The following is a 12,329-nucleotide window of genomic DNA, read 5'->3' on the forward strand; positions in this document are numbered from 1 at the left end:
ATTGGAGTACACAGAAGGAATCAGAACCTCAGAAAGCAACCTATGATAGGTGTTCAAATTCTGCTTCTCAAAGTCTTACCAAGAGCTGCTCAATGTTCCTCTCCTCTCCTTCCAATGAATGGAGGCATTAGGTGTCCTCAAGGGTTTTCAGTGATGGTAGGAGCCAGTTGGTGCCTCTGAATAAGGAACCTCCATCTTTCTGGGACTTATTACACAACCCAGTTGTGACATCCCCCATCTGGAAATCTCTATAACTTGTTTGTTATCTGTCTCCCTCTCTGGGAAGCAAACACTGAACTTGAGGTCTCACTGTGATAACAGCCTGCTCAGCTGGCAATGCAGCTGGTAGTGAGTGAACACTGAGAAGCCTACAAAGTATTAAAAAAAAAAAAAAAACTTTCATGGCTCACGCCTTTCCAGTGAAAGACAATGGCTATATTAGTCCCTAGATTATGCCATGATTTGGGAGGGAAAAAAATGCCAATGGAATTTTTATCTTTGGGAAAGGGGAAGAGAGTGAATGAAATTAAGCCTAGAGTTGCTTCCCAGTTCCCTACATTTTCTGGGCTTTGGTCTAATGGATGATGTATGGTGGTTTAGTTGCTAAGTCATGTTTGACTCTAGCGACCCCATGGGCTATAGCCCTCCAGGCTCCTCTGTCCATAGGATTTTCCAGGCAAGAATACTGAAGTGGATTGCCATTTCCTTGGATGATGTATGGCAAGACTATAAATAAGGTGATGGGTTAAAGCAGCTAGAATGATGAGCACACAGATATCAGATATTTAGAGCAAGAACAAAGAGCAGAATGAACACTCAGCCACCCAACATGAGAGGGTGCTGAAGTCAAAGACACCACCAGCCCCCACTCACTCTCCTACTTCTATCATTCAAGCCAAGGATCACCTACCAGATCCTGAGGAAGAACGTGTATTCTCCATCTGCCTGGTATGTGCCTTTTGTCATCACTTTGGGCTCCATGTTGCTTCTGGGTCTCCTGGTGTCCATGATCATCCTGCTGGCCAAAGCCATCCACAGACACTGTCCCTGCAAGACTGAAAAGCACAAGAAACCTCTGTAAGTTGCCAGTGGGATGGGTTCCTCCCATCATTTCCTTTCAGAGGACGCTGCTTCTGGTGATGTCTGGAGAAGAAAAGGTAGACAGTTCAGATTTCTCCACAGGGTAGAGAGGGTGTCTGGAATGAAGGAAGCAAACAAAGATATGGGGAAGGCATCCAGCTCTCCTTGTCCTGGTGGACCTCCTTCACCAAACCAGACCCGAAAACCCTTCCTTCGCTTTTCCCTGGCACCTGCCTGTCCTTGATGTGTTCTCAGTGAAATTGGGGTTTCAACTTCTTGGTAACCTTGCCCTGGATAAAAGCTTCAGAAACAAGGCCAGTCATGAGTAGCAGTGGAATATGCTGTGCTGTTATTTGTGGAATATTTAAAGAATGGAACGGAATTAGAGGAAGCATGAGAAACTAATAAGGGAATTAAACTTTTGGCTCCAGTGACTCAACTGGGCTTTGGTGTGACTAAATAATCATTTTTCTTTTGCACATGGCCCTGATCCCTCCCTCTCGAGGGCTGTAAATGCAGGTCAGCTTCTTCTCCCTTGGATCCTCACCTGCTCACTAATATGCCTCTTTCAGTGATGCTCTACAGAGTGTCTATTACCAGCTAAAGGGAGGTACTAGAGTGAAGTGCAGAAAGCATTGAATTGTTATAAGATTCTCCAGAGCCAGTTTCTTGAGTCTCAGTAGCTCTTACAATGAGAACACGAGTGTTTCTCAGCCTGTGCTTTGGAGTCACATAAGGCTAGGGTTCAAATCTTGGCTCTACCATTTTCTGGGTACATGGTTTTAAGCAATGACAACCTCTGTGAATCTCAATTTCTTTATTTGAAAACCAAACAATTAAATGAGCAAATGCAAAGGAAGCACTTAGCACTGTTCCTGATGTCGAGTAAATGCATAATACACACGTTTTTAAAATCTTGTTGCATGATTTTTCATGGCTGAGTCCCAGTGAGTACAGGACTTCAGATTCCAAGTTTAGCTCTACACTCAAGTATCTTGTGGTATTGGAACCTCCAATTTTGGAATTTCTCACTGGCAAAAAGAAGGGGTGATAAGATACATGCATCTTTTAAAGGTATTTTGAAGATTAACTAGTACTGTCAAATAATTTTAAGTCTATGGATGAAAGACTGTATAAAAGTATAAGGTATTAGCATAAAGATGTGCATTGCATTTTGCCATATTTATTGGGGACATTTGTTGCTATTGGCAACCTTGACTTCAAGGTAAGAAATCCCTGAGCATCTGCTGAAATTAAAAAAGGCATTTTTATTTGGACTGTACTCACAAATTGATTTGAGAAAAAAATAAAACTGGCTCCAAAAGAGTGATGCTTAAGCTTGTAAGAATGGTGGTGCTCTGCAATGGGATTTGGGCAGAAGTTCTTAAAGGAAGTAATCCCGTAGACACTGCAACTCACATGCAATTTATGGTTAAATGTGCACCTTGAACCTGGTTGCTTTCATTTACATTTGAAATATTGTTTTCAACAAGGTTGACTTAAAAAGGAAAAACTAGCTGGCGATTCAGATTCAGACCTGGCCTCTCTGGCAATTTGTTGTATCATAAGGCAACCAACATTTGTCCAGTAACAAAGAATAAAATTAAGGTCAGAGAACTACAGAATTCAAGATTGTTATGGGAAGGGTATTAACATCAAGCGTCCAGCTCTTCATGTTACAGAAAGCCAAAATTTAACTCCTAGTCACCGAACCTTCCCAGGGTGAGCCGCCCCTTCTGGTCAGATGGCTGCTGGGGAAGAAGCCCAGCCGGGAAGAATGGCCCGGCCGTCTGACGGGGGGTCATGGCCCTCCCTCAGTGTGTCAGAGGAAATAGAGTCCCTGGAGTTCTAGAAAGCAGTAGTTTTCAAACTCATCAAGTTCTCAGAACCTCCTTAGTCCCAACCCAATAGTGATGAAGCAGGGCTGGGAATCCAGTCTTCACTTTAGTCCCCAGCCCTGGTCCTTCTCTTAATCAGACTCCGAATCCTGGGGGACATAGGTGCCCAAAGGCTTCCATGTTGTCAAGTGTAAACCAGGGCAGAATACTCTCGAGTTAATGCTTGTCCACCCTTTCTCCCCTCACAGGGTGAAGAAAGTAGGTATGTATGATGTCAGTTACCTTTGTTTGTTGCTCTTGTTGTTTTTTTGCTGGCTCTGTTGTACTCTTGGGTTGGCCAAAAAGTTCAATCAGTTTTTTTCTGTAACATCTTGTGGAAAAAAACCAAACGAACTTTTCGGCCAATCTAATATATAAAAGCACTCCAACTTAGTGGAAAATCAGGGCACAGTCCTGTCTTGGTGGTTTTCTGCCGCATCATCTGTGGATGAAATGAAACAGAGGTCACACGCAGCTGGAGGGAGGGGAGGGCAGGGCGGACTGCAAGGGGCCTTTGGCCCACTCGGATCTCTCACTTGGTCCTACCTGTTCCTTACTGAGTCTCCTCGGGTCAGTTCAACATCAGCATCTAAAGGTCTGTTCCCCACCAAGCAGGTCAGGAATGAAGAATTCTCTGTTGGTTAAACACAGAATCTATGCACTGCCACACACGGAGGGGACAGCTAGTGCTCCATATTAGACCAATGTCTCTTTTTTTATGGATAAATGATACTTTATTCTCAGAGTGTAATGGATTTGGTCATTTTCTCATGTTATTTAGGTTAGGCTAGTTAGAAATGAGGGCTGGGTACAGTCAGATGCGCTGGGAGACCTGAGTGATTTCAGGGCATTGGTGAATAGAGCAAGGTCCATCTGAGGAGACGTCACCATTGCCACCAAAGCTGTGGCCTCAGGGAGAATCCAAGCTATGGGGAGGGATGGGCAAAGACCTGGAAAGAGTGTTTTTGATAAGTGGCTGTTCTGACCACTCCAGCCATTGGTGCATGCATCTGACACGCACAAGGGATGTCTAAACAGGGTTAGAAATTCGACTGTAGTAATTAGTGATCATATCAAATGAGATCATTGTAATAAACGAGAGTTTTCACAAACTCTCATCCTAGTTACTTTTTTTTTTAATTTTATTTTATTTTTAAACTTTACATAATTGTATTAGTTTTGCCAAATATCAAAATGAATCCGCCACAGGTATACATGTGTTCCCCATCCTGAGGGGCATAAGGATGCAAAGAATCCTCACACAACCAATGTAGCAACTTCAAATTTCTTATTTACCTATAAAGCCATTTTGAGCTTCCCAGTGGCACTAGGCTTCCCTAGTGGCTCAGACGGTAAAGAATCTGCCTGCAATGCGGTAGACCTGGGTTTGATCCCTCGGTTGGGAAGATCCCCAGGAAAAAGGCATGGCAACCCACTCCAGTATTCCTGCCTGGAAAGTCTCATGGACAAAGGAGCCTGGCTGGCTACAGTCCATAGAGTCGCAAAGAGTCAGACACAACTAAAGCGACTTAGCATGCACGTACAAAGCCATTTAAAAGCTAATTTCTAGTATTAACAATAACATGGAAAAAGAATTTTTAAACTGTTTTAATTGTATATGATGTGTGTGTGTTTCTGAGAAGATGGAAGGCTGTCAACAAACATGTCTAGAGACAGAAAATTCTTTGCTGTGCCTGCAATACAATACTCAGAGAAGATGAGATCTCATGGTGGAGGTAGAATTTTAAGGTCAATTTAGTGTCCAAGAAGCTTAACTTCTGTCCTCTTCCCTGCAGAAATGAAGAACACAAAGAGAGAGGTCATGGTGGTAAGGACAGCTGACCCCTGGATACCTGGTGGGGGGAGGGTGGGGTGGTAGGCTCTCGTCCTCCTCCCAGGCAGCCCTGCCACAGCCCCGTGGGAGTGTTTATCATTCAGGGAGATGCCTATACGTGGCCACTGGAACTGATTGCTGTGTGACGAGCTCCTGATAGAATTTGTTCCCTCCACTGAACTTGTCTGCTGATATATTTGCAGAAGAACTGGATTTCATAAATATTGAATAGTGGTGTTTATTATCCACACCACTTCTCCAGGAGAGTGAGTTGGGGGAGGTGGGGAGGAACTTAAAGACCAGAACTGGTGCTTCAGCCTTCAGTGGGATTTAGTTTTGCTTTGCTTTTCCACAACCTTGTGGGAAAAGTGATAGAAAAAGAGTAGTGTATGGGGTTGGGAATGGCTCTCTCTGCTTGGCCATGTGACCTTGACCTTGGGGATCCCTCAGCCTCTTTAAGCTTTAGATTCCTCATTGGTGGAATGAGATAACAGGTGGGGAAATATTGTGAAAACTGTGAAGAGTTCATGTAAATGCAAAGCGTTACAGGATAGCTGGGGAGTTGCCTCTTCACCTGACCTCTTTGTTTTTATTTCACTGATCTGATGCACCCCATGGGAAGTGACAGATTTTGAAGGTGACCACTCCAGGTTTCCCCAGCCCCTGATAATAGGACTCTGTTATGACCCAAGACCCATGACTTTGGGAAATGATATGTGGGACGAGGAGGAAGTACTGCTTCAGACCCATCCCCCAAGTGCTTATAAGTACCAGTCTGTGTACAAACAGAAGGAAGAGGTGATCCCCTGTCTCCTGGATCTTATTGTGATGCCACACAGAGACTGAGAACTATGTACAATGAAATTCATTGATTAAATAAATCAGTTCCCAAGACTGTAAAAAGTGAAGCTTCTGAGCAGATCAAATGGATGAAAGCCATTCCTTCTCTTTTCACAGCAGGGAGTTGTGGGCAAGTGAGTAGGTAATGGCTTATGTGATGAAAACAGGAGTGGAAGGCCCACTAAACTCCAAACACCATCCTCGTGAGCCTGCTGAAGAGTGGCATCATGGAAGGGCATTATGTGAGGGGTGGGGGTGTTTCTATGGGCAGAGGTCAGATCCTGGGGGGCAGCACAGAGTACAGATCTGGGGAAGAAAAAGGCCTGGAGCCCTAGGCTTAGGTGAGGCAGGCCAGCCCCAGATGCAACGTTGCACTGGGCTTGGCTCTGTGCCTGTCCTGCGTATAACATCTGCCTGGCAGATCTTGGATGATGTCGACCTTGGCCAGTGTGGCATGGCATTTCTGCTCTTCCTTCTGTGCAGCTTAGATAGAATTTACTCAGGATGCTTTCCTACCCCCAAGTCTGCATTAAATGGCCTCTTCCCACCCCCTGCCCAACGACCCCATAGTATCCTATATTCTCTCATCATAGTCTTCGTCACTGTATATTGCAATGCCTCTTTGTCAAAGGCTCCTGCTTGACTGCAAGCAGTAACCACCCCTGCCTCTCCACCGCTGTGTCCCCTGCACCTAGCACAGCACCTATGGAATAAATAAATGTCAGGTAGGCCCTGGGTGAGGAATCTGGGCTGTAAGGAAGAGCAGTCTCGCCTGGAAGGAAGAGTGTAGAGCTGTGCTTGAAACTGTCTCTTTTCCTTAGGAAACAATCCAGATGAACACAGTCTTTGATGGAGAAGCCACAGACCCAGGTAATTACATGGCAGTGCTGCCTATCAGTGGGCTCTTCATATTCCAGGCTGATAGAGTCATGGAGGACCCTATCTGATGTCCTGCTCTTCACTCAAGTCTGTCAATCCACTTGGTTGTGGTGCCTACACAATGCTGACCCTTCCAGGCTTCCCTATAACATGAGATCAGCTCAAAGCAGAGCTGGCTGGCTGATACTCAAGCATATGATCACGTGTGAGGCCTCAGAAGATTTCCACCTAGAGGCCCCCCGTCAAGGACCATGCCTCTGTCTAGCCTCCCTTTCCTGAATCACAAACCAACTCAGGGAATTTGTGAATTCAATAACCCACTTTTTTTTTCTGCTTACTGGGACTCCATCTCCCCCCACCCTCTTCCCCACTCCTCCTATCCTTTCTGAATGCTTCTAACACCATCCTGTTGGTAATGAGAGAGATGGAGAAATGGCAAGCTTGGCTTCTTTTTCCCCTTGATCAGGGCCAAGAATTTCTTCTTGGTCGGCAAGATGAACATAAGGTAAAGCTGGCCTCCAGAGCTCTCATCACCCCCATGAAATCAGCTCCAAATTTAGCTCCTTTACACACATCCCTTCACTTACAAAGGCTCAATTATAGATGTGAATAAAGGGAAGGAAACCAAATTCGGGAGGCAAGTGTGTTGGCTTCCTGCCACCCTCACATGTGAACGGCTCAGCTCGGTCCTCCTCGGAAGGAGGATGGCTCCTCTCCAGGGGAGGCTGCTGCTGCTGCTGGAATTAAATTTCCCTCTATTATTAGGTACTTGTTACCATAATGTGCCCACATTAGCATAAGTGCTGGTGGGATCCTCTGCCTGAGAGGCCACTCGTGCTGCAGGAGCAGGGGCACGCTGGAAACTAGATCTTCTGGGGCAAAAGCCAGGAAGGGCCAAGGCTGTTCTCCTGCGTCTGTGTTTTTGAGAGAAGGAAAAAGGAAGAAATGAGCCAACTAGAACAAACACCAATTAGCGTCTGCTGGCACCGACATGATAAAAATGGCTCCCTTGCATCATCTCAACAGAGGCCAGATTTGTAGGTCTGTGTCTGTAAATCTCTGCTAACATAATGTAAATACAAATCAAAGTTTCTTTTCTTATTTGGTGGGTTCCTGCTTATAGCAGGGATTCAGGGGGTCTTTTTAAACAAACAAATCAGAACGTAATGGGTAACTCCATGAGAAAATGGACCTAATTTATCGGAAGCTCCCATCGAGTTCCGGACTTCTGTGGCCTCTAGTCCTGCCACTGAGGTGACCTTGTGAAAGTGTGAAAGTGGTAATTGCTCAGTCGTGTCTGACCCTTTGCAACCCCATGGACTGTAGCCCCCCAGGCTCCTCTGTCCATGGGATTCTCCAGGCAAGAATATTGGAGGGGCTTGCCATGTCCTTCTCTAGGGGATTTTCCCGACCCAGGAATAGAACCCAGGTCTCCTGTACTGCAGGCAGATTCTTTACCATCTGAGCCACTGGGGAAGAGATTCTCTTAAACCTTTCTTTCTAGGGAAGCATTGAGATCTGCAACCCGTGTGGTCAGAGCCACGTAGCTCAGCTCTTGGAAAGGGCAGGCTGTTGAAGCTTGTCTGTGTTTTTCACAAGCCTGCTTTCCTTCTTTCTAGCTGGGGGTGAGATGAGAGCTGAGTGGAGGTGGGGAGCAGAGAAGCACTTGGATTCCTTTGTTTATATATTGGTTGTGTATTTCTTTTCCCCCCTAGTTACTGGGGCAATATATGAATTCAACTCAAAAACTGGAGCCAGAAAGTGGAAAGACTCCTTAACCCAAATGCCAAAATGGAAAGAGTCCAGCCCCCAGGGAGCTGCTCCAAGAAGACCTGTCCCTCAGGAAGGGACCAGGACACCAAGGAGCACTGACAAGGAAAGAGATGGTCTGAGCATCAAAGTCCAGGCTGAGGATGCAGGCCTGGGGCCCAGGAGCCAGGACAGCATGCCGAGCACCCCAAAGAACAGAAACCCAGCCTTCACGAGAGGGACATCCCCCAAACAGCACCCAGAGAAGTGAACTAGGCAATGCAGCGAGCGAACTTGACTGTCTGGATGCCGCTTCACCTTACATTCTTCGAGCGCAGAGTGGGAGGCAGAAAATGTAGGGGATCCAGGGTCCCAGAAGGAATGTTTGACAAACTTTAAACAGAAATGGGTTTGATTCCAGAGTTGCCTTTTTCTGAGATGGCCCAGGAGTGGTTTTGCTCAATCATCTATGCCTCTGATCAGCTGGACTGTTAACTTGAATGTGGACTTGTGTTTCTTCTTCATATTGACTCTAGGAAGCCGCATTCCATTCCATTCACCCTTGGGAAGTGCAGGAGACCTGCTGCCTAAATTCTGAGGGCTACCCTCCCATCTGGTTCCACCTTTTTTTTTTTTCCTGCCTTAATTTTGGTGTCTCCCAGATTTCTTCACTGATAAATACAGTTCAACACCATTGTAAATCACCTCTAATCTTTTTCTAAAGAGGCAGAGCAGTGGGGGCAAAAAGGATGAATAAATAATAAGTTGTTCATCTGGAAAGAAGAAAACACACTAGATACCTTTAATTCCTTCTCATTAAGGTAAAACTGATAAAGCAATAAGACGCACAGATCTAAGGCGCTCAGCTTGATACCATGTAGACTCCTGCCAGAGGCAACCACTATTCGGGTCTTTATTGTCGTAAATTACTTTTGCCTTTTTGGAATTTCCTATAAATGGGATTACACAGAACACCCTCTTTTATGTCTGGCTCCTTTTACTAAGCATCATGTCTGTGTGTAACCATCCAGGTCTCTTCACTGTATATCTTATCCCATTGAGGGAATCTACCACATGTCATTTATCCATCTCACATTTAGGTGGCTGCTCCCCGTTTTTTGTTTGTGTGTGTGTTTTTTTTTTTACTATTATAGATTACAGCACAGTGAACTTCCTTTTCCACATCTTTTGGTAGCACAAACACTTGTTTCTTCTGAGCCTATTCCTAGGAGAGGGATGGCCAGAGCCATTCTGGAATCTGAGGAGTCTGAAGTTGGGGGCTCCAGTTTACACTCCCACCAGCAATGATGGAGGCTCTGATTGCTTTCCTCCTTGGTCAACACTTGGTGTCGTCAGTCCTTTTCATTTTAGCCATCCTGGTGAAAATTCCTCTTGAAATAAAGCCACTGTTTTTTGCAAAGCTAAAACAACATCAACCCTGCAACCTACCTGCCCAGCTCTTTCTCTACCTCCTCTTGAGGGAGACCACAGGACTCCGAGTAGAGACACAACGGGAAGCCCTAGCCATTCATACAGCTGAGACATTCACCGTGGGCACAAGCAATGACCCAAACATAAAGCCTCCCTGTGATGGAAGAGAAAATGGAAATTTTCAGTGTGTGCCTGGTAGAGGCCAAGCAATCCTCGCCTTCGCTCCATGTCCTGCTCCTTAGCTGCTGTGACCACAGGAAAGGACTAGATGAGAGTCCATTGGAGCAGTACCCACTTGCCCGGTTGGGGTAACAGATGAGAATCCCCCAGGCCCAGGATGGCCTGTACGAGGCAGCCAGGATCCATCCTGCAAATGCAGAACTTGGGAGGGAGCAGCTGCACTGTTTATTGTGTGCCTGCTGTCGTTGGTGTGACTTCTCAAGAAAAAGAAACATTTAGAAAATGCCCCGTCCTGGCCTAGAGCAAGTGTGATTTATTAATAAGGGTTGGTTGCCAGGGAACTCCCTTGAATAGGTTTAAATTTTGCAAAGAAGGCAGAGCTGCTCATTTGTGGAGGTTAAAGTGGGTGAAGTGGCTGATTACCCATTTAAGACTAGGCAAGTCTGTGGAGCCCGGAGTAAAAGGCCTTCCTTAGAAGCTCTCAGCCTCAATGTAAGTAAAATGAAGCTCCGAAAAGGCTGAAGGGGGTGCCTGATAACTGTTTACGAGCCCATTAAGGATGATTAAAAGGAGGGTGGTGAACAGCTGTTCTCCCTTCTCCTGTGATGACAGGGCAGGAGGGGATCGTGCTCCTTGGACAGAAAGAGAGATTTAAGTTAGGCACAGGGAGGGGCCTCTCGAAGCCCAGGGTCTGCTTGAAGAGTCATTTCTCTCCCTGGTGATGGGCAGGAAGAGTTGTCTTCCAAGCCCCAAGATGTGAACACTGAGGAGCCCAAGATATGGGTCAGGAGTGGTACCAGGAAACTTCTGCCAAAAGAAACTGCCTTTTTCTTTTGCATATTGGACTATTCAATTAGGGGCAATTAGAAGTCTCAGGTCTAGGACTAGATTATTTAAACCAGGTTTGAAAAATAAATTACCTGAGTAAAATCAAGCCAGGGCCCATTGCTGCTGCTAAGTCGCATCAGTTGTGTCTGACTCTGTGCGACGCCATAGACGGCAGCCCACCAGGCTCCTCCATCCCTGGGATTCTCCAGGCAAGAACACTGGAGTGGGTTGCCATTTCCTTCTCCATTGGGAACCATGTAAAAGTTCTCTCACATTTCTTTCCCAAGGACTTAATCACATACAAATTTATTGTATCTAATGTTGACTTGCCTGATTCTGAGTCATTAAAAATTAAAGCAAACATGTTCAGAGATCAGGTCACAGAGGGATCCACTGAGGGATCTGGAAGCCCATGGTGAATTCTGAAGTTGGAGCTTTCCCTCGCGTTCAGTAGGAAGCGGGGTCTGCATCGCTGTCCCCTTTTGTTCAGAGCACGTGTGAAGAAAAACTGGGCAATGATGCTTACGCCCCTTATAGCCCTCTCTCACGTCTGTAGGGAGAAGGAAATGGCAACCCACTCCAGCCCGGAAAATCCCGTAGATGGAGAAGCCTGGTAGGCTGCAGTCGATGGGGTTGCAAAGAGTCGGACACGACTGAACGACTTCACTTCCCTTCACGTCTGTAGATCTATAATTTGCCTTTTTGTGTAATGTGTTTTGTAATGGCTGAGAAAATTAAAGCAACCAAATGAGTGAATCTAGAAAACAATAGCTATTGAAACTTGGCATTTCTGATTTCAAACTTACCGTGTGTTTACACCTGCCATCCATTCAGGAAATGTTTACGGAGCGGACACTGTGTGCCTGGTGTTGACTCGTCACACAGCAGCCCCAGGGCCCTGCCCTCGCGGAGCTTACACTCCGCCTGCTGTGGCCACAGGCAGCCTGCTGTTACCCATCCTCAAAGATTCTATTTGCACTCCCATCCTGGTCTGTTTCTTGGTTCCTTGAGTGTTGTATTTGAAAGATAAATTAACCCAAGTCTGGAATTTCCTTTTTGGAAGAGGATATATTTCAGAATCACTTAAATATTAAAAAAAAAATTAATGTGGGGACTTGTCTGGTGGTCTAGCGGTTAAGACTTTGCATTCCTAATGCAGGGGACACGGGTTCAATCCTTGGTCAGGAAATTAAGATCCTACATGTTGCTCAGCTTGGCCAAAAAACCAAATTTAATAGGGAGCCTTTATTAGAAAATACTTGAGATGCCCAAGAGAGGCCCCAGTCTTGGGTTATCTGAACAGCGTACTGCTTATAACCTCTGCATGGCAGCTCTGAGTCCGGTGTGACTTCCTTAAGTGGAGGATGGATGTATTCTGAGGCCAGGGAAAAGGTCAGTCACAGGATGGGGTGGGGAATGGGGGGTAGACTCTGATCACCGAGACCCCACTATGTGTATGGGAGGTGAGATGTGGCTCCTGCTCAAAGGAATAATACAACTGAGATGATAACCAGTTCTTTGAAAAGACAGCAGCCACTGCTGGCTGCTGCTGCTGCTGCTGCTAAGTTACTTCAGTCATGTCCGACTTTGTGCAACCCCACAGATGGCAGCCCACCGGGCTCCCCCGTCCC

The 12,329-nt window shown here is 46.0% G+C and overlaps 1 protein-coding gene across 1 annotated transcript in view; it reads left to right on the top strand.

Annotated features, from left to right (window-relative positions):
• The window catches only part of CDHR3 (cadherin related family member 3), a 71,584-nt gene extending 60,352 nt beyond the window's left edge, over positions 1–11,232 (top strand). The window contains exons 15-19 of the mRNA XM_006042820.4: positions 896–1,077; positions 3,167–3,180; positions 4,754–4,785; positions 6,453–6,501; positions 8,226–11,232. Coding sequence (XP_006042882.3) covers positions 896–1,077; positions 3,167–3,180; positions 4,754–4,785; positions 6,453–6,501; positions 8,226–8,530 — 582 coding nt within the window. The 3' untranslated portion in view covers positions 8,531–11,232. The remainder of the gene's footprint in view (positions 1–895; positions 1,078–3,166; positions 3,181–4,753; positions 4,786–6,452; positions 6,502–8,225) is intronic.
• Positions 11,233–12,329: the final 1,097 nt, after the last annotated feature.

Source organism: Bubalus bubalis, chromosome 8 (assembly GCF_019923935.1).
Source record: "Bubalus bubalis isolate 160015118507 breed Murrah chromosome 8, NDDB_SH_1, whole genome shotgun sequence".
NCBI lineage: Eukaryota > Metazoa > Chordata > Mammalia > Artiodactyla > Bovidae > Bubalus > Bubalus bubalis.